The sequence below is a fragment of the Plectropomus leopardus genome, chromosome 13, assembly GCF_008729295.1.
Source record: "Plectropomus leopardus isolate mb chromosome 13, YSFRI_Pleo_2.0, whole genome shotgun sequence".
Taxonomy (NCBI): domain Eukaryota; kingdom Metazoa; phylum Chordata; class Actinopteri; order Perciformes; family Serranidae; genus Plectropomus; species Plectropomus leopardus.
Window position 1 is genome coordinate 20,711,073 of NC_056475.1, and position 25,454 is coordinate 20,736,526.

General features: G+C 39.4%; 1 protein-coding gene across 3 annotated transcripts in view; it reads left to right on the forward strand.

The window, feature by feature from the left end:
- Positions 1-23,794: 23,794 nt before the first annotated feature.
- cadm2a (cell adhesion molecule 2a) overlaps positions 23,795-25,454 on the forward strand; it is a 261,093-nt gene continuing 259,433 nt past the window's right edge. For all 3 annotated transcript variants that reach the window (XM_042498955.1, XM_042498957.1, XM_042498956.1), the window contains exon 1: positions 23,795-24,231. In XM_042498955.1, coding sequence (XP_042354889.1) covers positions 24,171-24,231 — 61 coding nt within the window. In that variant the 5' untranslated portion in view covers positions 23,795-24,170. The remainder of the gene's footprint in view (positions 24,232-25,454) is intronic.

The following is a 25,454-nucleotide window of genomic DNA, read 5'->3' on the forward strand; positions in this document are numbered from 1 at the left end:
TGTGCTGTGTTAAGGCAGCAGCTGGTCCTCACTAAACAAATTTTGGTGTTTTTCCATCTCTGCGGTGTGTGCACAAATGTGTGTTTGTGTGTGTTAATAGTACAGGGAGGGCCAGTAAACTCAGTGAGCCTGATGACCAGAAAGTTTGTCAGCACCCGGAAACCCTTCAAGCCTGTCATCATCTGGACCTCCATCATAAACCCAAGGTTTATTGTATATTTGGGTCTAGACATGCCCACCGACACCTCAGTCTTAAAAGAAATAATAGAAGCCATTTGATGAGACAGTAAAGCTGAAGGATCCAGCAAGGAGATTACTTGCACAGCAAAGGTTGCAGCCTTAAAAGTGTGTAGTAGTCTACTGAGCAGAGGATACACAAAAACATTAATGAAAAATCTGCTAGAAGCTATGTTTTCCAACAACCATCTCACAAACATCCCCTAACCTTTCTGAAACTGCTCATTGTCCAATGGAAACCTCAAAATATCCAAAAAACTTAGAGAAACATAACCACATGCATTTTTTCATTGTATCCAGTGAGTCTTAAATGGGCTTAACAGGGCTGATTTTGGATCTGCATTAGAGTCATGTTTGTGGTCAGGGCTGAAAAACAGTGCAAGCTGTGTTGTGTGTGGCCGACAGTTGTTGTCTTTTTTGCAGTAAAATGTCACATGAGCATTATCGTAAAATAGTCAACTGAGAGAAACAATGAATTCACCCTTCTGTAAGCACTTAGCAGCGCTGGCAGGAGGCAGAAAAAAAACAGTGGAGGATGCGCTACGGCATGTAAGCACCATATTTGTTATATTTGTTTCTTCTCATTAATTCAGTGAAAGATGCAAAGTGTATCTCCAATCACGGATAATGGTGTGTTGTATTTCGACAGCAATCACATACAAAAAAACCCATATCTACCACATACTAGTTGGATCAGGTCTAATAGTTACACACACTGTCAGCCTCCTGTAATGTTAATGTAGTTCAGATTGTTGTTTCTGTCTTAAGACATTGCATACTGTATAATCACAATTAAGCAATGAAATAATGTGTGACATGACCTATATAAAATATAGCAAGTTAGCGAAGGCAGTCATTGGCAGGTTATTAAGTAAAGAAGATATACTTTGAGATATATTATGAACATTTTAATGATGTCGGTCTTACTCACACAGTATCAACTATTATAAATAGCTGGCAAAGAAGCAGCAGCAACACCCAAAGAAAAACAATGAAAAATGCTGTTTATACTGTATAAGCTCATTAGACTATTGAAAGATAAGGAAATAACCACAGTAAATTTTAGGCTTGGACATTTCAGAATAAGTGTATGAAGTCACCCACAGTGAGCTGAAAGTTGCTGAAAATGAAGTCATGTATTTTATTATCATCAGATCTATAAATGATCCAAGGGCAGCCTCGGGCAAGTGCTTGCCATGTTTAAACATTGGCAAGAACTGTCATAACACCCCTGCAGCACCCCCAAAAGTTCAAAGCTGTTGCCTCTAAATTCAGTCATGAATGCAGCTCAGGAATTTGTCTTTTCTTTGTGTTTAAGTTCTTTAAAAAACAGTGCCACTGGGGGATCCCGTGGAGCAAGGCTATTGCACAAATAATGACCTCAGATCTAAACATTGTTGCAATGTGATGTGGCACAACTGAATGGATGCAGTGTCTGGCCTTGCCAGGTGATTACCTTTTGTTGACAGGAGATCAATCTTAGACTTTTTAGTCAGAGAGAAGAGGTTGTGCTGCCTACAAACAACTGTTCTTACTTGTTGGGTTGGGTTTCGTCTCACTTGAATGTTGAAGTATACTTTATCTATATGAGGCAAACCACATATATAAGAGTGCCCGGTGTCGCATCGGGCTGGTGGCCATCTGCAGCAGAGGGTCTAAGCTGTGCATCTGCAGTGACAGAAAGTTTGCTGATCAGGCGGTGAGTCAAGGCAACTCGGGGTACGTCTCTGGAGCTGCTGCCTGATCACCTCCCTGTGAGATGGTTTGCAACCACAGTGAGTGAGGTAGAGGACATGCTGCGATTCAATACTGCAGCCTATGTTACACATACATAAACACAAACTTGAGGCCACAGCCATGATGCTCTGCCTCCAGCCAAGAGAAGGTTTTTCTCAAAATAATTTTCTTTCGTATCTAAATCTAGTTCTCTAGTTTTCCACTTAAATAGCAATATGCTCAAAGTTTATCACAGATTTTTTTCTCAAAGATGCCAAAATAAAACTGCCTGCCCCAGCTTTAAGTATATTACCATTTTAGATTAGGATTGGTTGAAGTTTGGGAAGTGAATGGAGTCAGTTTGAGATTCTACAGCATTATGGTGAAAGTTTGATGTGTCTGTGTTTGTTTTTGTCTTTGTTGGCCTTTTTGTGGTGTCTACAATACCTGCTGGCACTGGATTAGTTTACCTTTAGTTCTCTCCTCTAAAGCAACTTTAGACACTTTCTTCTAACAGATAGCTTCAGAGACACGGCCAGCATCCCAATTTGTTTCCAGCATTTGGATGACATACAATGACTATTAAAACGTTTTCTGTCTAACGGAACAACAGAGAAAAAACACTGAGGACTAAACACTGGACTGGTCTGGACTGTGTAAATACAGGAGATGAAGACAGATGACATGCATATTTTTCTTAATAAAACAATATGTTAAGGGATATTTAGTGTAGGGTATCTTCTGGGTTCTTTAAAAGTACTAAATTGTTTTTATTTGACCACATCCAGAATGCTTTGTATACATATGTTTTGGAAATGCCTTTTATTTTGTATGTTTTTGTGATTTCTCTGTATGTATCAAATGACCTAGTAATTATACAGTACAGTAGGGCTTCAGATATGATTCAGACCAGCATAATGGTGAGGAGGCAGGTTTTTGTGAAGGGACTGGAAGACTCCACCAAAACAATCTTGTCATGAATGGATTATTCAGTTCATCAAGGTTGCCTCGTTAAGAAAAATCTCACTCAGAAAGAGATACATGGCTGATAATTATGTGACCAAATTGAGTAGTCTTTTCGGAGTACATTAGCACCGTGAGTTGAAGTGTTACTGCAACAAAATAGAACATAAGGCAAATAAACTGTTTAGAATATATTGGAAATTTGTAGGCTATGTAATATTGGAAGAGACAAATCTATGCAAAACAAGACATTAAATGTTGTGAATGTGGGTATGCATGTGCATGTGTTTTTATATGTGTATGCATGTTGATGTCCACATCTGTATGAATGAAGATACGTGTAGATGCATGCATGCAAATGTGCATACAGCTGTGTATATACTGTAGATATGATTGTTGGGGTAGGTTTTTTTACTTTAATCTTCAGGGATAAATAAAACCGGCAAACTTGCTGATTGCATTGTTATTTTGAGCTGTAACTGTAACTTTTATATGTATATATATATATGTATAGTTAATCACAGTGATCCAACCTTTCTGAAATTTCTGCTGTGTATATTTTACTTACTGTGTTGCTTTGCTAGCATCTTTAAAGCACCTTTACAGCTTATTTGAAGCATGTACTGCTTTGGACAAGGAACACAATGAACATATTTTAGCAACCTTAAAAAGAAACCACTGACAAAAATCAACATCAGTTTAAGTGCTGACTAAATTTGGAATATTCTCACTGCTTTACTTTACACACACACTGACTATACACACTGACTGAGGCGGTGGCAGACCAGCAACTCCCGTCTTCTAAAATGTTTTTGTCAATGGAGTCTGGTGGCTTTGAAATAACTGCTTCAGTTACCTGTTGGAAAAAGGCTGTATGACAGCAAGGAAGCGTTGAAAATATATTGTACATTAACCTTTTTTTTTTTTTTTTTAGGTGGCTAAAAACTAACCGAGTTAGTGTTTGCTCAGCTCTGTTTCATTTTACATGCAGTATATATTGTTAGCAAACATTATGATTCAGTCAATTGTAATTATTTTTGTCTTTGTTCATACAGCAAAATCAATTAAACATTTATTAATAAGAAGATTAGATTGGAAAAAGGTTCAATATGATAAATTAGAAATTACTGATTCATGTATTCAAACACACATCCCCAACATGTATTTTTTCACAGGAAAATGTGTGAGCCCATTACCTAAATCCAATCCTTTAGTTCTCATAGAACTCATGGTGTTTTTAAGTTCAGTTTATCAGATGATGTGCCCGAGCTTGATCACTCAAGGAGCGGGTCAAACACTGTATCATGCCTTCTTTCATTGTGCCTGATCGCACAGACAATAACAAAGTTGGTCTCTGATGAGGACAGGCTTTTTCAGGATTTTCAGGGTCTATGACACCTTCAGACATGTGAAAATCCCAGGTATCACTCTTATCAAGTGTGATGAGGTAGCTGTCAGTTTTCCCCAAAGGAGCTAACTTTGGAACAATGCCTGTGATTTAGGCTAGCCATTACTTTCTCTCTCTCTCTTCCCTTCTCACTCTTCCTCTCTCTCTCTCTCTCTCTCTCTCTCTCTCTGTCTTTCTCCTGAACGGCCTCTCTGTCTCTTACACACACATACACACACATGCGAGAGCTGTGGCCCATGGGGATATTTTTCTTTTGGCTGAGGGATCAGAAGGATGCGGAGCTGTGAATGCTTCAGTCCTGCTCTCCTCTGGTGTGCGCTCTCGCTCACACTGTGCTGGGAATTAATGACTTCTCTGTGGCCCATCAACACCACAAAACACGTGGGGAGAAAACATAAGAGATGGAGTGCGGGGGGAGCAACCAGGGGAGTAGAAAATAGCAGATAAACGCGGGACCTTATGTTGAATTCCTTGGCCATGCGCTGTACTGCGGCAGAAGGGGAGGTAAAAGATAATACTAAAAGGCGACTGGAGAGCAATAGGAATGAAGAGAAAAGAACAATAAGTTGGTGCTGAGTCAGATTGGTGATATTGCAGGAAGAGGTAATTTCATTTTTTTCTTCCCACCAGAGACCAGAGAGCAGTGAGTAAGATTTAGCACTTCATGTCCTTTTCTTTTCACCTTCTCACATTCGAGTTGAGACATATACTCTCATTGATGTCATTTTTTTTCTCAGTTGCACACACGCATACATGCTGACACATGTATCCTAAGCTGAAAGAGACACCAGGAAACATAGATACCAGGAATAAAAGAGTGATGGAAAAAGGTTTTACAATGGAGTGAGACCAAGAATTGCCAGACATTCTTCATTTATGTAGCGTTTGATAGCAACAAAAAAAAACCTAACATGTAAAATGACTTTTAACCTATACCTCATTAATGTATAATTAATTTATATGCACAATTAAAAATTAATCATAACATATCAGTTTAATTGCATCTTCCAGAACATATTAAATAAGGCCAGCATTATGGTATCCTTTGTTTTACCTAAGGCCCCTATGAAGCCACTTATCCGCCCACACCCATCATAGCTACTCCCAACCATAAGGCAAGGCATGTTTATTTGTATACCACCTTTCAACGACAAGACAATTCAAAATGATTGACATGAGACATGCAGGCATTGAGAAAAGAAACACAAGGCAATATAAAAAAGACACATTTAATAAGGACTTGAAGTTGAAAGGACAAAAGAGACTTCATTGTTTTAAGGTTGCAAAGACCAGGTTTAGTCAGAGAGGGATCTTGAAGTCTTACCTGAAAGATTTTGGAGAGACTTTGGGAGAGGATCTCATTTTCTCAGGTTTTATACAGTGAAAAATCTGTTTGATCCAACTATAAAATATAAAGGGATGTCTCCAAGAAGTTACTTTCAACAAACTAGCGAATCTGTTTCATCTCACACATTGTCACAATGTCCTACCCAGCTCGACATCTCAAGGAATCATTTTGGACTATTCTGCAGCAGATGATTGAATGCCAATGTTCAGTACGAATCTGAGAGGCATTGTGCCCCTATGCAGTGAGAGAGGTTGGGGATTGTGGATGACCAAGTTGTTACAAGTCATGTAACTAAAAACAGTAGTTGTCTTTTTTATCTGGCGTTTCTGCCCCTTCCCCATTCATTGTGGCTCAAATTCCCACTTCAATATTGGTTAGCTGATGGCACAGTGCCTAAAAAAATGCGCTGACAGTATGTTTGGCCTCAGCAGGCAAGCATAGGCATGGAGCTCTGTGAGTTACCCTGACAAAGCATATTTTTCTTCTTGTATCAGGACTTCGTGGGCCTTTACCAGCCAGCTCACATGTCCCAATACCCAATCAACCACAACTGTTCCCACTTTTTATTTACACACTATCCTATTATCTTCCTTTTTTCAGCAGCCTCAAACAGCTGATCAGTTCAAGTCCTAAAACCTCAGCTGTATCTCCTTACTAACAACTTTTTGTCACTAAAATGCAGCCATTCATGAGCCTTTTCCTTTCATTTGATTTTACACTGCCTCATGTAACTCATTAGTAATTTCTAGACATACTGCAAGTTACTGTCCCCTGCAGATATTACTCACTAGGCTCGGATGGTATCACAGTATTAAGGTATACCAGAATGTTTAGAAATCCTGAATCCTGTTTTTCCAATATCAACATAAATGAAGGTGCTCCTCTTTCTTTTGAGACATTGATTATACAGCACAGGTGGTGTGGGAGTTTGTTAACAGATGTTTTGATATCGTTTTGCTGCTGTTAAATGCGGACCCCATATCCTTCAGTTCATCAGATATGTTTGCCTTTTTTGGATTCTTTATTGACTGTTTAGGCATGCAAGAAAATGAAGAAATGAAATGAAGTTTTCTTCAAGGCCACACAGAATGAGTGCATGATATACAAGTGGTCAATTTGTGGGTAAAGTGTTCCTTTATTTTTGTCATCAGCCCACTAATGTCCTTCCTTGTGCTGCCATTGCTGAGTTGAAGTAAACATTGTCTTCCTTGGGCAACTTGAACACACAGAGTTGACTACAACATTTCCTGTCTTTCCTCTCTAGCTTCACCATCCTGAGTTGGATTGATTGCAGAATTGACTTCAGGTTGCCTTAAGTACTGGAATTACACTTAACTGCTGACTTTAGCTTGCTCACATGAGAATTTATGGCACCAACACTCACAGCCAGTGAGGCTAACTTGCTTAGCTTGGATAGCCGTTAGGTTTCCATCAGTTCCTTTCTCCATCTGCTGGAACTGACAAAGCTGTAGTTTGAAGTAGCCCCCTTTTTTTTTCTCCAAGCAATAGGTTCAAAGTCAGATTGAGTTTCCCTTGAAGTAGAGGAGGATGATGAAAAAGATTATTTACTGGACATCACCACTTGAAAAAAAAAATCATAGACTAAATTAATCATGGCAAAAAATGAATAAAGAAGATAATTCATCTAGTCCAGCTGATGACAAGCCTCTCCTTGAGGACTGATTTTAAAAATGACTAACATTTGAACAGACCTAAACCTTTTAACAGCTATTTAAAAGATGGCTTTTTGGAAAAGACAGGGAGGACATACTGAAAAACTACAGCAGACACAGGGATTATAATTATGTGGAACTATTTGATTGTAATTAATCAAGCAATTAATTATGCAGTTAATTTACTATAATGTACATGCATCATTACATTTTACAATAGCTGTAATAATATGAGTTTTTGATCACCAAACAAGCAGTGACAAATGGGTGTGTTTATTAATGATCTGGCCCCACAAGCTGCACTGGGAACAATGAGAGATGCAAATGCAGTCTTGTAGGAAGATGATATTTGTGTCTGAATGGCTGAAAGGCTGGATTTTACTAAGCAATCACTTCACTGTTATCAAACAGTATTATTAATGCTGCTTTTGTTGAGGAAGATGAGTTCTAGAGCATAGCAGGGCATAGATCAGCGGTGTGTTCGCTGTAATGGGGTGATAGCGCCCACACAGAATCACACTAGCATCTTCAAGTAACAGCTTATGCTGTCAGTTTTAGCGTTTGCTGGTCTGAAGAAAGGTCGTTGGATCAGTTTTGGGTAAACCTGGCTCCTTGAACAGTCTGTGTAGGCAGCCAGATTGGTGCCGACCAGCTGGCTGTAGTTCACACATATGAACTGAGCCTGGTTCTGCTAAAATCCCAATCAATAGCAACAGAGCAGTTTTAATGAATTAGCAAGCAGAAGGAAGGGTGAATTAAAAATAGTGGCTTGCAAAGGCAGGTATGTTGGCATTACCAGCTGTATGGGTTTGTAGAGAAACACAACAGAGAGGTAGGAGTGCTGTGAGGAAATCTGTCAGCCTTTAGAAGTCCAAATCCTGATTGATCTGAAGATGAATGGACCGTAATTCTGTTGCTACAAATGATCACTTTCCAACTGATGACAGCACATTTCCTGAAGCCAAAAAGGGATGAAAGGCCAGATATAAGAAGACATGAACACATATTTTGTAACACAGTTTCAATTAAACAGATATACTACATGATATACAATTGCCCATTAGGGATTTTCTCTTAAGTTTTGCTTTTTGGGTTGGGTTGCTGGTGACCTCAGAATGCTGCCTTAGCTACAATATGATCTTCATGTCCATTTGTATCAATGCCAACAGGAAATAATCCAACTTTTTTGTCTTATTCTGGTATATGCTTAATTTGCATTTTGCTTCGAGTGTTATGTTGTGTGTTATGCTTTTGTTTAGGTGGTGCATTATTTAAAAAAAAAAGTTTTAGCTGCATTAACTCCAACATTTGTGCTCTATCTCATGGCTGCAGCATTCAACTCCCCCGTCTGCCCCAGGTTATCCACAGTTGGATGCCAACTAGCTGTCAACTTCCCAGGACCACACAACTACCTCTTCGCTCCATCACATTATTTCTCTCTCTTTTTTTTATGAACATGATATCAAACTGGAGGCCAAACTTTGTCACTTTGTTTCCCGACTCACTGACATATTCTCACTTAGTTTATTAAACATGACAGGGTACTTTATTTCCTGAATTGTTGACATTCATTGTCCCTGTTGGCATACCTCTATACTATCAAGAACCTCACATTTGTCTCTTCTTTTAAAACTTGACTTTGATGTCTTTCATTTCTGAGTAACTCAAAACAATAACTGGCAAGCCAATGTCACATGCCATCATATTAGATAACATACAGATATGGTGACCCCATATTTCAGTTATCATCTTTCATTGTGACATCGACACAAGTTTGCTGCTTGATGAATGGCAGATAGATTTAAGAGTGAAATAACAGCTAGATCCTCAGTGGAAGTCCATTCTAGTTCTGCATCATAGAGCTTCCTTCTGCAACAGATGATTTAAATAAAGATAACACTGAAACACTTTCTACTGCAAGTTTAGCAAGTCTCATCAACTGCAGTATCCAAATCTTTTTAAGGCACAGAAACACCAAACCAACATCAAAGAACTAGTGGCGACCAAGGCTGACTGTTGTGTTGCCTCTTATTCCCTGTGCTTTGCCCAAAAAGTTGCACTGAAGACAATCACAGGGACTATAGCCAACGACAAACTAACGCATATGTTCTTTGCCAGTGTAAGAGGAAATAACTCTCCATACCTGAGGATGGCGGTTGTCTATATTTGTTAGTAAAAAAGGAATTGGAAAACCAACAGGATGGCTTCAATAGGATAGTTAGCCAGTCAGCACATTAACAGCACAACCTGATGTTAAAAGAACAAAGGATATTTACCATGCACTAGCAAACAATAACATAAACAATTATGAACCATTTCTGCTACAGAGCTCAATGGCTGAAAAAAATCATTTCTCACTGTATATAATAGTACTTATAAAGTTATATTAGCCTTTTTTTCTGTCCTCACTTCCATTTCTCTTTTTTTGCACTGGACTTAACTGCCCATCAGAGTGATTACATTTGCCAGTGGGCTTCACCGTCTTACGAAAAAGCCAACAAGGGCCAAAGACTTACAACAGAGCAGGGCACACCTCAGCAATCAGGGCAACAGACACTCAGCGATGGCCCAAAATTGACCATCAGAGCCCTTGGATCTATATGGGTCCCTACAATGCCAGGTCTCTGAATTCGTAGCACCATTGTATTATTATTACTCTCTTCAGTTTAAGAATCCAATCTATAATTTCTGCCATATTCTGCAGGCGGCAAAGTTAAAGTCATGTTTTTTCCTTGTCCAACCCAAATTCCCTCAACACTGAACAGACAGTCACTATCTTTTCATTATTGGCTTTAATATAAAAGGGAAGGAACCAGTCCACAAACCCTTGCTCACATTCCACATTGATGTGCCAAACATATCCTCATGTGGCAAACATACTTTACAAGAAACAGAGAGTCAGGCAATGTCCATGTTGTTGTGCATTGGTTGAAAATGTTGTTTACTTGTTGAAAGATTTTCACAGTGCAAACCAGTTCAACCAATCCACACCTACACACACAGACACATAAGAGAATATTCTACTTTAACACCTGTTCGAGCTTATTGCAACCATCGCTGCTTTTCATTGCTGCCACTAACCTCTGTTCATAGGTCAGCAGTGTCAGGCATTGCAAACTAAAAACACCTGCCTTCACCTATATGTTTTCAGTTAAAAATATTGCTTCTGCAACACGATCTCCTTACTTGTCCTATTTCGAATCAGAAGCAGAAACCTCCAAGTTTTTTTGTATCTTGATGCAGAAGTGCATAGTAGTCACGTGATGGGAATTACATGACTGAGACACAATCGTTGGTAAGGTTATGTAACAAAACCACTTGTTTAGGGTTAAGAAAAGATTGTGGTTGACTCACTTGACTATTGATTGACTAACAACTAACATGACATAATATCTCAAAAGTGACTTTTAGTTTCACACGGGACATGAACACTGGTCTCTTAGATCAAAGTCCTGTGCTTGTTGGACCCATCCACCTTACCTCCCACCCGCCCTAAGTTGACTTTCTCTCATCTAATGATGATGCAGATAAGTTTACATTAGGGTTGGGCTGATGTAAAAAATGTTCAAACCATTTTGATTTTAAACCAAAGACTGGACCAGATCATTATAACAAATTTTACCACAAGGTGTTGCATTTCACTCAGCAGCTGCACCTGGTTGGAACTTAATGACATTGTGTCCCAACAGTAAACAAGCCTTTGACTATTGCATTGCATCACGTAACATTGGAACTCTCTATCCAATCTGAATCCCTTACATATGCATTGATTGATTAATCAATGATTGATTGATTAATATGCTATTACATCATGTAAACAAACCAACTTTTTCTTTTCCCCTGTTACGTTTTGTTTACATGTTCGAAATAAAAATAATCATCTATCCATTTATTCATTTAACCACAGAGCTATCAGCTGTGCACTCTAGATCACACAGGAGATGTACCCAACAAAAAGATGGGTGTGTAGCCTGTTTACTTTCCTTCTATGTTTGTGATGTAACTTTTTAACAGAACACACACTTTATATTTAGATATGGCACACAATAGCCAAGCAAACAGCAATTAGTTTGTTATTTTAAGCAATGGTCATTTACTTGAAACTCCCTGGCGTTGTCACTCCAGCCAGCTGCCACGTTGTTTAGGTTTTCCTAGAAAAATAAAGAGGAATCGGATAGATAATTCCTCATTACAACTTATTAATATCAGTGAGAGGCAGGAATAAATAAAAGCAGGGCGTCCAACAAAAGGTCCACTCACAATGGTGCACCGTGTCACTTGCAGCTAGTAAGGACACTTCCTTCATAAGCTCCTAATACAAAATGTTGCCATGTTCGCACAGTATTAGTTTTCTTTAGTGACTAAATCTGCAATGCCTCACCTTGACACACAAACTTTCTGGTAAACAAACAAAATGTATGCCACTTTTCCCAACTCACTTAAATTTGATCTTCATGTTGCGAGTGCTCAGCTTGACAGTAAATTGTGGATTGCCTGTCAGACGCTCCATTAGTCTGTTTATAAACAAACATAGCATTATGATAATCACATTGTTAAATTGCTTATCACTAATTCAATACAAGTTGGATTTAATGCTGTGATGCAATTTGCACAGTTTGCTGATGCAGGCTGCTTTTTAATTTGCCAGAATGACAAATTCTGGTTCTGTTAGTTTGCATAATATCAAACCAGTTTAAGCTCATGCACCAGACTGGACTGGCAAAACTGGAAATTGACCCAACTCTAGTTTATATTGGAGTTCATTGAAAGACTGGTTTCACTATGATGTTGCCGGGTGACTTCCCTGGCAGTAAATTTTGATGCCAGATTGGCTGTTGGCAATCAGTGATAATTAATGTATCAGTGACTACTATTGTTATTGATAGCAAGCTCACTGACAGGCTTCACCAATGAGCCGGGTTACTCAGTGAATGTGATCACTAAAAAAGTGACAGAAAGTTACACTGCCGCAAAAAGCAGTACCTTGGGCATGTTTGTAAAAGGTTGACAAAAGCATCAGCATTAAAACAAAAGAAAAAAAAAACAACTTACAGTATATTCCTCCATCAACACTACAGTACCACAGTGCATGTTCCAAAGGTATCCATCAGGGAGCGCAATATCAAAAAGCTCAATTTATTGTGGTCGAAAACACTAGCTTAGTGTAAGTAAAAGGCCAATACAGAGAGAAAATTCATCCATAAGTGCGTGCAATGTCTTATCAACACTTACTGGTCTACAGGTCCTGAAAAAGTATGTAAAGGTAGATAAACTCAGTAGCTGAGGAGGGTTTTTTTTAAGGGAGATTAACAGTCAGTTGGAATCACAGCAGTTACTGTGGGAATTATTACCTATGCATTTCCAAAAAGCAAAAAAGGGGAAATGCAACATAATCTCTTTTGATAAGAATCAATAACCAATTATTAATAAACAAAAACTGTTTTCTCTAGCAATGACATTTGAGGATGTGAACACAGTTCAAGCAAGGCTCTCTGTATTTTCTAGACATTGAACTTGTCAATACTCAATAGTTACAAAGGTCTGCCTGTTTTCTACTACATGGCTGCATGGACAGAGTACTCTCTGTTGAGGGAGGCAGTCTAATCGGTACAAGTGGAGCGAAACATCTGGATCAGTAATAGCCAGGTTTTCTTGCAGCCTCTAGGAGTGATAAAAACACATACACACACATATGTGTATCTGTATCAGCTCCCAATTGAATTGCTCTTCACATAGAACTTCCTTTTGGCAGCGTGTATGAAGGTGACATTCGGGAGTGAGAGGTAATTTAGACAAGACTGTACATTTAGCCAAGAGTTTAGCAGATTGTGCTCCCAGTTTTGCCCCCACAAGCTGCAAAATCAAACTGTGCCTGTAATTTTTGTCCTTTACTATGAGATGAAGCAGGAATAGATGAGCTGCCAAATTACCCATTTTCATACACTTACCTCTGTAGCCGTGAGATCAAATGAATTAAAACAAGAAAATGTTCGAAAAGTGCTGAGAGTGAGGTTTGGAAAATGGTATCTGCTAATTAGCCACATAGACCCTTGGGCTTTTAAGTGTTGTGAGCATTTGCATGCAAGTGTGCATCCATATGTGGCTACATTTGGGTTCTTGGTTCCACTTTAAAGTTTTAGACTGAAGATACATTATAACATAAAACGTCTGTTCGTTAAGGGGCTTTCACTGCTTCTTTTTGATACTGTTTTATAAGTAAAGCACTTTATAACTTTGTTGTGAAAAGTGCTGTTCAAAGTTCATTTTTATGAAAATTATTCCTGAAAAGATGGTGAAAATTGTAATTGCTAAATAAAACTAATTCCAATTGTCTATAAAGAGGAAAGATCTGCTATTTTACCCCCTTTGCCCATGTTACAGCTTCTTTTATGTGAGGAGCTGATAAATTCTCACTTTCGGCCTTTTATTTTCCCCTTCCTCCTTTCTAAATGTCAGCGCCGCCAGATCACTGTGCCGTCGTTCCACCTCTGAACACTCAAACGGAATTGAGGGGAGCCAAGAGGAACCGGAACAATTTGGCCTGATAGCACACCCTCTGCTCAACATTGCTAAGCGACCACCGTGAACTCAATTTCGTGAGCCTTCCCTTACCTAGAGGCTAGAACTAGTGAGCGAGAGAAAGAGTGTGCATGTGTGTGTGTTCATGTGTGTGCTGAGGGTCTGCTTCTCCACTGAATCATCCCAAAATCTGTGCAAGTTCTGGTCTGTTGGGTTTTAGTCTACACTTGGGCTCAGTGTATGTTCTTGTGTGTATAGTGCCCGTGTGCATGTTTGCGTATACATGGCATTTGTGTGGTTCTGCATGAGTGAGAGGTCTCTGGCCCAACTAGATACCTCAGCTGTGGACAGTCACACTCATATTACATATAAATGACAAATGATCGAGCATATTACTCAGTGTGAGTCTGTGTGTGTGTGTCTGTGTTAGTCTGTGTGTGTGTGTGTGTGTGTGTGTGTGTGTGTGTCTGTGTGTGTTTGTTGGTCACTGATGTAAAAACATAGGCCTCAAAAAGCAAAATCTTTAAACACCAATAACTCCTTTTCTATACGTTATTTTGAATTATCTGATTGATATTGCACAAATGTATGCTTAATTTGTTTTTTTAAGTTTATTACAAATGTAAGCAAAGTCTTGAAAAGCTTAGTTAATAATCCATAATGTGCTTTCACTTTATACTAGCCATCATTTGTTGTTTACAGTCCTGTAATGTTATCGCAACCACTCACAGTCGCCATGTTTGTCAACTCAGCTTCCTGCTCCACCAGTAGAGACTCACCACTGGTGGTGCATGCCAAGCACAACATACAATACATCCTCAATACAGCACCTCTATGAGTTTAACAGAAGATAAGTGTCTCTGTTTTTGATGGTATTGAAAATCATACCCTTGGGATTCCTATACACCCTGTCATGCAGTGATACCATATGAATGAATGCATAAATTGCTCTTAAATTCTGCAAGTGTCTATTTAGTTAATTGTCCTCTCTTTTTCTCTCCATTGATAATGCATCAAAGAGCTATTTCTATTAATTTATTTAATATAAATACTAATAACTATTCATTGTATTACACTCAGAATTTTCTCTTTCAGTCACCTTAATCAGTTTTTTTTTCTGTCATCACACAGTGGTGGGAAAATTGAAGCATCAGGAGCCTCTTTTTTAGCACTTGATCTTAGTTTTACTCCCACTGATTTGGCATCACTGGCACTGCTTAGCTGAATATGGCAATCAAACACGGAAATGTAACTTAAATGGACTGGCTAATAATTTATCCCTGACTGCCAGGAAACAGTTGGTGTATTCAGCTCTGGCTGCTTCCCTCCAGACCAGTGCTGGATCTGACTGAATCAAATGATGTATTGTCTCCAAGCACATAGACAGGCATACAGGCAGACAGAAACATAACACATAAAAAGACAGACAGAGGCAGGAAAAAAAAAAAGCAAGACTACGGGCCAGACTAGACTCCAGTATTTTCTAATGGACATGTCAGACTTTGCCCTTCATTGCTCATTCTGTGTAAACATATGAAACCCTGTGCTCACAGGAAAGGAACAAGGATGTTGCGAAAGGTCTTCCAGTTTCCATGTTCAGTAATATTAATATGAAAGAGCACAGTGATGCACTGTCTTTAGTTATAACTGAGGGCAGCCTGGTAACATTTCACAGTGTAAGTTAGTAACAACAAGCTGAATCTGGTCTGTTGTGTTGGCATTTGTCATCGCTTGTAGCAAGTCACCATCAAAATTCAAACATTCTCCTTTAAACCTCTCTGCAATCCAGTTAGAATATGCAAATGTTGGTGTGAAAAAACAAAACAAAACAAAAAAGTGTGATGTTGGGACAGGTGTTGTCTCTGAAATTACTGTGGCACACAAGCTGTGTTGAACTACCAGCAAGACATAATGTGACATTTCACAGGCAACAAAACATACAGGAAGAGCATTCTGACCTTTTGAAGTTCAAATTTATGAATCAAATTGATATCCACACGCTCTCTCACACACACGCACACACACACACACACATGCACATATCACATCTTTCTGGCTTTCACACAGGTTACACTTACATGGTCATTATTCAGTCCAGGTGCCAGAATAAAATGTTCACATATGTTTCTGCAAAACATGTAGTTCAGAATACACGTATATGAGCTGAGTTTCTCATCAGGAAGTGGAGTGGATGGTGGATGATGATGATGATGATGATGATGATGATGATGATGATACCCAGGTGAAATGGCTGCCAAGCAGCAGACCACTGTAACAAAAGCTGGTTTTTAATCAGACCGAGACATTTTCAGCCATGTTTTTTTTTCTGACAGAAGCAGGTATTTTAGTCAAAAACATGATGTTTTAATTACCATAACCAAGTGTTGTTGTTTTTTTTTTTAACATAACCACATTAAAACAGCATTGTCAAAACATGAAATTGAAATGTAAAGAAACATAATATTTCAACTTATCTGCTACATATGAAATGTACAAATGTTACATATCTGTTGTTATGTTTACAGAAACTACCAATGTCAACATTTATTCTGGTGATTGGGTTAGGTTATTCTGATCCTCCAGAAAAGTTAGCAGTAGAAGAATGTGATTTATTCTATTCTATTTTCCATCCGTTTCAGGTGGGTTCCCTGTTACGCAGATGACAACCTTATTTTAACAGTAGAAATATCTTTAGAGTTAAGTCTTTTTACTACACCTAACAGCAAATGAAAAATAGCCATCAAAAATGCTTATTAAAATGATTTTCTGCATTTTCAAATCCGAGACATTAGTTCCAAAAAGTTAAAAAGTCCTGCAGAGTATCGAGACATAATTAAAATGCCATTTTTGAGTACAGAGAGTCAGCCGGTTTAGCTTGATCAGAACTCCAATGTGTATATGCTATGGTCCAAAAATTGGCATGCATTACAAAGCCTGAATAAATCTTTGCACTTTATGCACCTAGTGAGCAACTGTCATCGGAGCACCATTATAAACCAGTACTCATAATGTTTGAGGCTGTCAGCCAATGATGAAATTAAAGCATAAAATTATTTTCATATTATGTTAATTTCAGTCAAACTTGATGTCATTTTCTTCACATAAGCCATTATTCTGTTTGACTCACTCACTTATATTCTCAATCACACTCAATGTCAATCTCTTTTTCCTACACTTGAGAGTATTATATGAGTACAACTATGGTGGTTTGTGTTAGAGAGAATAGTAGTGTATGAGTGATGCAAGAGTATAATTGTGAGGATATAGAAGTGTGTTTGGAAGAGTAAAGTGGGGCACTGTGTGTATGATTCTGATTCTGTGAGTGAATAAGATGTAAATGCCATTTCATACCGGTGTTGTAGTTTTTGTAGTTACTCACTGAAAAACATAAAGACCATTTACCACATCCACCACACAAGCAGGCTTTCCAACAACCACTGATTTTTTGCTTAACAGTCCGAAAGGAGCTGACACTGAGTTAATACAGTGAGTAACCAAAGGTGAAGTATCCACAATTCCCAGTTAATGGGCTAAAAAATACAAAACCACCAGTATGCTTAAGCCTGCTGCCAAATAGTGCCCAGCCTTGGAGCCACTAACAGTAAATGTTCTGTTCCTGAATATGCCCGGAGATGAACTTGACCTTAGTTACCAAGCAACACGACCAACACTTGCTTCATTATCTGCTTAATTCTTGGTACTTGCTACAAATTGAACAGTGATGCTCTCAAAAACGCATACAAAACATATATATATATATATATATATTTTTTTTTTTAAGTGTATGAATGAATGTAAACCAGAAGGTGCGTCTGAAGTTTTTTACACTTCTGAATGGATGTGGAATGCTGCCATTCTCATTAATAGGAGGGCAGTCCCCACCATCTTTGTATTCAGAGTTTGGTCTAGAAAACACTTTCCGTGTGAGTGGTACTGAAACAATTGGTGTGCCACTCTAATCTGAACACTGCCGCTGAGTTTTGGATGTGGCTGGTTTTGGCAGACAGTCTTCCCTTGTGGTGTGGCAGCCTGGCAATGGCACTTCATGGTTGCCAAAATCTGAAGGAAAGGTCATTTATACTGCAGACACAGTGGGAGAAAAACACCCAGGTGCTTGCAAGAGAAGCTCCCTATGTCATACTGAAGTTATACATCCACTCTGGATAGCGGCTACTGGACTGTTAAGACTTTTCAGTTACTGGTGCGTTGGATTAGCTATACCATGTCCTTCCTCTGCCACCTGTGCAGGAGTACAACTCATCAATATGTTTTTCCCTCTCTGTCTGGACTGAATGTATCTATTTTTACAGCTTTTGGCATGCACAGTGACTACACGGTATATGTGTTGACAGCGCCGAACTGCACCACACGTGGATAAACTTAGCTAAAAGCAATGCTACCACACTTAACGTGATGAGCTCCAGCAGTCCTTAAATAGCTGTGATTTAAAATCAGTTAGTCATTTCATGCTTGTAAGTTGTTCCAGATCACTGTTAACTCATCTACCAGGAGATGCCTTTTTGCTCAAAGTAGAAAGTCAAAAGCAGGCAACAGGAAAATGAAAAATGGATGGCAGGAGAGTGCTGCAGAAAAACGAGTGCTCCAAAACCCCCCGAAATCCTGGCAACTACACCCACACGCTTCCAGATGTCACACCACAAACTTCTAAACTGTATATTATTAACAGATGTCATGAGTCCAAGAGAAAGTGTGAAAGAGACATTATGTGTAATATTAAAATCTGCTTTTTCTTACCAGTTTTATGAGTCAGGTGCATCTCCATATTTTTTTAAACAGATACACTGGACAGATACGTTTTGTTTCCTTTGTTTTTCCTTCCAGATAAATAACATAATTCTCCTTTTCTGAAGCAAGTGTGAAATACTCATTTAAAAGACGCATTTGTGATAGGCCTGTGTGATCCCCGATTCAATTTTTTTTTTTTTTTTTTATCTTTTAAAATGTAATTACTTCTTATCTTTTTACATTTGTTATTGTGAATTGCTTTTTAAAGATTTACGTAATGGGTCAAGCAGTTGAATACACACAGACAGGCATGGATGAAAGGAAATCTCAATATAAAAGCTGAGGTGATTTATGTCGTGCCCCGCCTTGTTCCAGCCAAGCCAAAGTGCTCGGCCCCTCAGCTTGGCAACGTGTGTCAGCCTACATTAGGTGGACCAGTGAACAATGGTCTCAGCCAGGAGCAGGTGGTGGTTACTTGAAACTCTGAGAGGAGGGTGTGCATTAGTGGCTCTGTTTGTGTGTGTGTGTGTGTGAGAGAGAGACAGAAAGAGAGAGCCTAGTCTATCTGCCATCTGGAGCACCGGGACAATCCCAGGTGAGGCGGAAACTTGAATGTGCTGTTTCTGTCAGTTCACTGACTGGCCCTCTCTCCTGGATCCAAACACTTTTTCAGAAAAGACCCCGTGTTTCCTTGCTATGCCTCCAGTGATGGCACACACCAATTCTGAGAGTGTGAAATGAGCCATTACAAGGTGTCCAGCACCCACCTCTTAAAGTGGATTGACCCAAAATGAGATCAGCAGGCCAAGTCAAGTTTATTTATAGAATGTTGTCCACGAAGAGATTAAAATCTTTTACGGAAAACAAGGGACTACGTAACAGCTGTGCGTGTGTGTGTGTTTGTGTGTGCACGTGTGCTTAGGGCAGTGTGTTTGCATAAAAAAGCAGGATCTCAGTTTCTGAAAGATAGCAGCCTGCAGAAGAAGATGAATGACATCTGAAAAACTGCACAGGTTATGAGTAATGCTGAATAAAATAATCTAGTTCTAAACATGAATTTTAGACCACATCATTAATTGTAAATCAGTGTGACTCAAACTTGTACTCTTATAGTCTTTAAAAGAACTAAAAAAGTTACTTGCCATATATTTTCTTTGTCTGGTGGGAGGACACCCCCCCGCTAAGCCACTTTACTCGTTTGATTGAATTGACATTGGGTTGTCATTAGCATAGGAAGGCAACTTCAAATAAGCAGTGTTAATTTTATAAATAATGCATAGGATGATTTTAGAAGCCATCTTATAATCACGCTAAAGATGCAGTCTAAGAGAGAGAGACCCTGCGCCTTTGTCCCAGAAATATGACATGGAAGATTTCACATACTGTGATACAGTATGTGATTGCCAAATACATTTAATCACATAAAGCATTTGATTAATCCTTAACTGATTCCACTTTTCAATCACACTTTGCCAACAATTTACAAACAACACCTTATTAATTCATAAAACCTGTGATCGCAGAGCTTCTGATGTCCCTCCTGAGATTAGTCTTTTGATGCCTGACCTCCATTTATATGTACAGTAATTACATATTTCAAAGCAGTTTGGTGGGTGCTTCTACTATATGCTTTTTGATTATATTCTCATATATGCTCATTAAAGTCTTCTTCTTATGTTCATGAAGCATCACAAAGCAGTTTGTAGCCCCTTCTCTCATCCATAATTCCTCTAGTTAGGAACAGCTCACCCCAAAATCAAAAATATGTATTTTTCTTGCACCCGTGATGCTATTTATTGATATAGATTGTTTTGGTGTGAGTTGCAGAGTGTTGGAGAAATCAGCCATAGAGATGTCTACCTTCTCTCTGATATAAGAGAACTAGATGGCACTCAGCTTTTGGTGCTCAGACACGCGGAAATTTGAAACCTTTGCAGTTGTTATTAAGAACTATTGGAGAGGGATACACAACGTCCTACAGAATATTTTTAAATGTGCTATACCACTGCAAAGTACGTTTATATTTTTTGGATGCATACCTCAAGAATGGCTGAAAAGAGACAAATGGTTGATGAATATACTGCTGGTGGCTGGAAAAAAGACCAAGAAATGGCTAACACAGGAGAGCCCAACTTTAAATATATAGATAGACATTACAATGGACATTTACAAAATGAAGGAGATGACAGCATTTGTCAACCATAAATCAGAACAATTTGCTTCACGCTGGGAAAAATGGATTAACTATGTAACACCCCATAGACCTGATTTTATTTTCACAAACCATTGATTTTATAGTAAAGAAAAGATGACTCCCTAACGGTTTATAGCTTTCTCTTTTTTACTCTCTATGTGTGCACCTCTGAAAAGAATAGTCTAGGATCTGTGACAGGTGAGAGTCTGATGTAAACATGCAGTGTATGTTTAATGTTAAATGACAATAAATGTCAGTTACAAAAAAGAAAAACTCGCTTGTTAAGATAATCCAGACCTTATAATGACCAATTGCGTGTAGGAACTAGTATTTTAACACCAAACTACACCCACCAACTGTGTCAGTGGGCAGAAGGAAGCATGCATCTACTGCTAGCTCACCTAGTGCCACTGAGCTAGCTGAGGAGGACACCATTAATGTTTACGTCTCAGGCTGTCACGAGCATGAGCCTCTCATCCATGAGTAGATGCACGCTTCCCTCTGCACTGTGATATGGTTGGTGGATGTAGTTTGCTAGAGAGAAAATAGTTCCCCTGTCAGTCTACTCACAACAAGGTCTGTGGATCTTCTTGAGTAACCAGGTCATGATTTCTGAAAAGATACATTTCTGTTGACTTTTTTAAAATGTATTTTTTCTGCTTTGAGCACTACAAGTTGAGTACCATCTAGTTCCCTTATATTCAAGAGAAGGCAAACATCTCTGTGGCTAATGTCTCCAGCACATGGCAACTCACACCAAAACAATCAAGACTAGCAAATGGCACTACAGGTAAGAGGAAAAATGTGTTTTGGATTTGGGGTGACTGTTCTTTTAACTACAAATCATTTCCATATATGTGACTGAATGTTTTTGTGATAAGCAATTCTAATTTATTTCTGGGCTTGTTGCTACAGAAACTATTGTTAGCAGTTGGTCACAAGGCACTGTCATCAATGTGAAATATCCTCAGCCCCCTGTTCTCAGTGTCTGAACACACAGGGCAGCTGCAGACAGAATAGACATCCAAGTAAATGAGGCAAACATCACACTTCTCAGCCACAGACTGTACACCTTTCTGCCCACACTGCTGTCTCACCTGTTCTGTCTCTATTTTAGTCGTAACAGCTTTTTCCAAAGCGCTGTAGACCCCCCACCCCTGTCCCCTGCGCCTATACACCGCCCTGTCCCATCACATCCCACCTCACCTCTCCACCCCTCTGATTGTCCTCTGCAAGACAATCTTCAAAGCTCAGGCAGTTGTCAACCTTAATACTTCACAGCCCTCTAACCTGGATCATCACTATCAACAGAGCAGCAAGCGATGAAACGTATAAGTTCATGTGGAAGGACAGCTCCCACCCTGAAGCACGTTTGCATGCTCTTTCTCTGTTTTGAATTCTGAGCCCATTCTACTTGTACACTGTAAAAAATGATCAGCTTTTCTCGCAGGTTTTACACTAGTGTGGTTGACAGTAATCTAGTACATCTGAGGTTCTAAATTTTAAGGCAAGATGCAGAGGACACATCCCCCTCAGTATTTTGAACATGTGCCATTTTTCACCGCCAATGAAAACATTAATTTAGCAGACTAATTTTATTTTGATAAAATTAAAATAATACTGCCATAAAATGATACAGATAATGCATAAATTCATGCACAAATATTCACCACAATGCAGGAAATCAAGTGTTTGAAACTGAAAATTACCCAGCAGAGAATAAATCCCCCAACCCCTCTGTTTTATATGAGTCGCCCAGAATGTTTAAGGCAAAACCTATGCCCCTGCAGGAAGCAATTTATTTCACAGCATTCATTTCATGCACTGAAGTCATGAATGACACTCAGATAGCTAAGGCATTCCAGTCCAGAGATTTTGCAGTGCTGACTTAGAAAAGAGACAGCAGGGTCCCACGTAACCCTCCACACCTCGCTCATCTTTTCTACACCTCTGTGTGCTGTAGAGATTTCAGGTATAATACTTGAACTCTGTTAGTCATGATGAAAGTTATTCATTTTGCTTTTAGTTTTTAGAAGAGGTATTTGTACAATACCTTTCAACTTTCAACCTGTGTATAACTAGTAGTTAGCGTCTGTGTATGTAGCTGTATATTTACAGTTTTTCTACTGAGGAGAAATATTGTACAATGATAATAATAACTTCATTCATATAACACATTTACAAACAAAGTTTACAGAGTGCTTTGACAAGCAAAAGCAAAATCAGGATACTCAAAAGGCAATATAACAACAGAAAGCCAAACAGTCCTACCGATGAAAAAGGAGACAATATGTAGAGTTAGGATAAAGTTAAGCCCAGAGGACAATAAATGCAAAATGTCGTCATATATGAATACAAATAAAAAGACCAAAAACAACAAAGTATATATGAAAGGAAAAATAATATGTAGATTTGTTACAATACAACATAATATGATACTGTACGATATGGTACGATACGATATGATGCAATACAGGATATGATACAATACAATAGGATGCAATACAGTAAAACTTATTTCATACTAAAGGTAATTGTTGTGCAGCAGTTGTAGTACAAAGTAGGAAAGAGTGCAAATATAAAATATGCAAGTGTAAAATATTATTAAATTGTCCCATTTTCCCAAAACAGTTCAATTTAGGAATTATTATTAAATTTTCCCATTTCCCTAAAACAGTTCAATTTAGGAATTATCCAGTGTCATCGCATTGATCAAACTTTTATCATTTTTCATGGAAAAGGGAGATACACTCATCCTACAAGCCTTTTTCTGTTGGGAATCTTCCTAGTATTTTAACTAAAAAAAACTAGTTAAAAGTAATACTTTTTGCAGTGTGTCGAAAAACGTTTACCCCTCTCCTTGCCCCCCCCCACCTCGTCTCGTCATTGGTTCACCCGTTACGTCCGTCAACGCTGTGTGGGCGGGACTCAAACAATCCACTCGTGCTCCCTGCACTGTGGATTGTGCGCCACAGCAGACCAAGAGCGGGGCAGACAGTAGTACAGGAGCGGCTGCATCCACTCTGTGACCGGAGGACGATTGCTCTCAGTCGCTGAGGCTTACTGCTGTTCTTCAGAGTCCCACAAACTGAGCCTGCACCTCTATCGCTGGTGCATCCTGAAATTCTTTGTATTTTTTATTTTTTGAGGAGTGAGAACATTTTTATCAAAAGCAACACAGTCTTCGGGTCGTGAAGTCGGTTGTGTCAACCCCCCTTTTCCCCGAGACGCACAAAAGACGCACTCCCAAGTCCACCTGGATAGCAGCTGACAAAGCCGTCCGGTGTGCTTCGAGCTCCAGTGGGGAGAGACGGTGAGGAGAAGTTAGCGCGGAAGGCAAAAGAGCGAAGAAACACAAAAGGCAGGATGAATCTCAAGAGTCATTTGATTTTCACCCTCTACACTATTTATGGGATTCTTCTGAAAGGTGAGTCCGGGACGAGTGGTGCGTACGTGTGTTTTCGTGTACGTGCTTTATGTGTGTGGGTGCGCGTGCGTGTTACAGGCCAACAGCAGGGCAGGCTAAAGGGGCACAACGCGGGTCTTGGCAGAAAGATGCGGAGCTCTGTCTCTCACAGGGTCTCCCGTTCTTAAGTGCAGTGTGTGTCTGTGCTTGCGCGCGTTTGTACGTGCATTGAATGTACGTGCGTATGCAACCGTGCGTGATGTAAGACAGCTAAAGGAAAGGTAGATAGAGGGGGCTTGTCCCGTACCATTCGGGATCTCTTAGATGTTAATGTTCAGGAATGAGTAGGATCCTATTTTTTAAACTGCGTGCTCAGGACACGACCTGAGCCCCGACTGTGGAGCTGTACAGACTGGTGCGTCCCCTGCGTCCGCGATGTGTTATGCCCTGTGCGTGAGTGGCAATGAATATAAAAACGAGCCCGCGAGGAAGACACACCTCAACATGAAGTAACCAACCTCGCGGTTGTTTCTGACTTGCAGCACTTGGATGAGTCACGGAGACATTGGCAGCGTTTTACGCACGCATGATGCTGCTGATTACGGCAGCGTGAGAGGCTCACAGTCATGCAGAGCATTTTCATTCCAGAAAATCTGCTTATGTTTTGTTTTCTTTTACGCTTTCGTGTTTCTTCTGCCCAGGTGTGGTGTCTGTGGCTAGCGCGTACATTCAGCTCCGTTGTGTTGTGTGCCCGCACGCGGCTGTTGTGAATAACCTCAGAAGAGATGCAGGATCAGGTGCGGGCCTGATTAGGGTGACAGGGTTTGGCATTAAATTCTCAGAAGTTGATTTTGTGGAATAATAGATGATCCTCGGGCACTACCAGTTATGTACTTTTAAGATGGAAATCACTTTGGCTGAACTCAAATAAGCTGAAAAAAATATTCTGTTCTCAATACTGTTTGTGATAATTACAGGATAAACAGCTGGAAGTTGTGTTCACAGACAGATAACCAAAGTGTAAAGACAAGAAGGTGACGTTGGAGGTCAAGGTCACAGGGAATTGCGCAGGCCTGTTTGTCAATGATAAATGGTAAAGGCACTGCTTTTATATGGCCTCTGTCTTCCTTTATAATTTTTCTGTCATGTATTTTTCACAAACACAGTCACACACCGATGGTTGCAGAGCTGCCATGCAGGTGCTGGTCCTTGTAAGACATGCATAAATGCAGATCTACAAAACA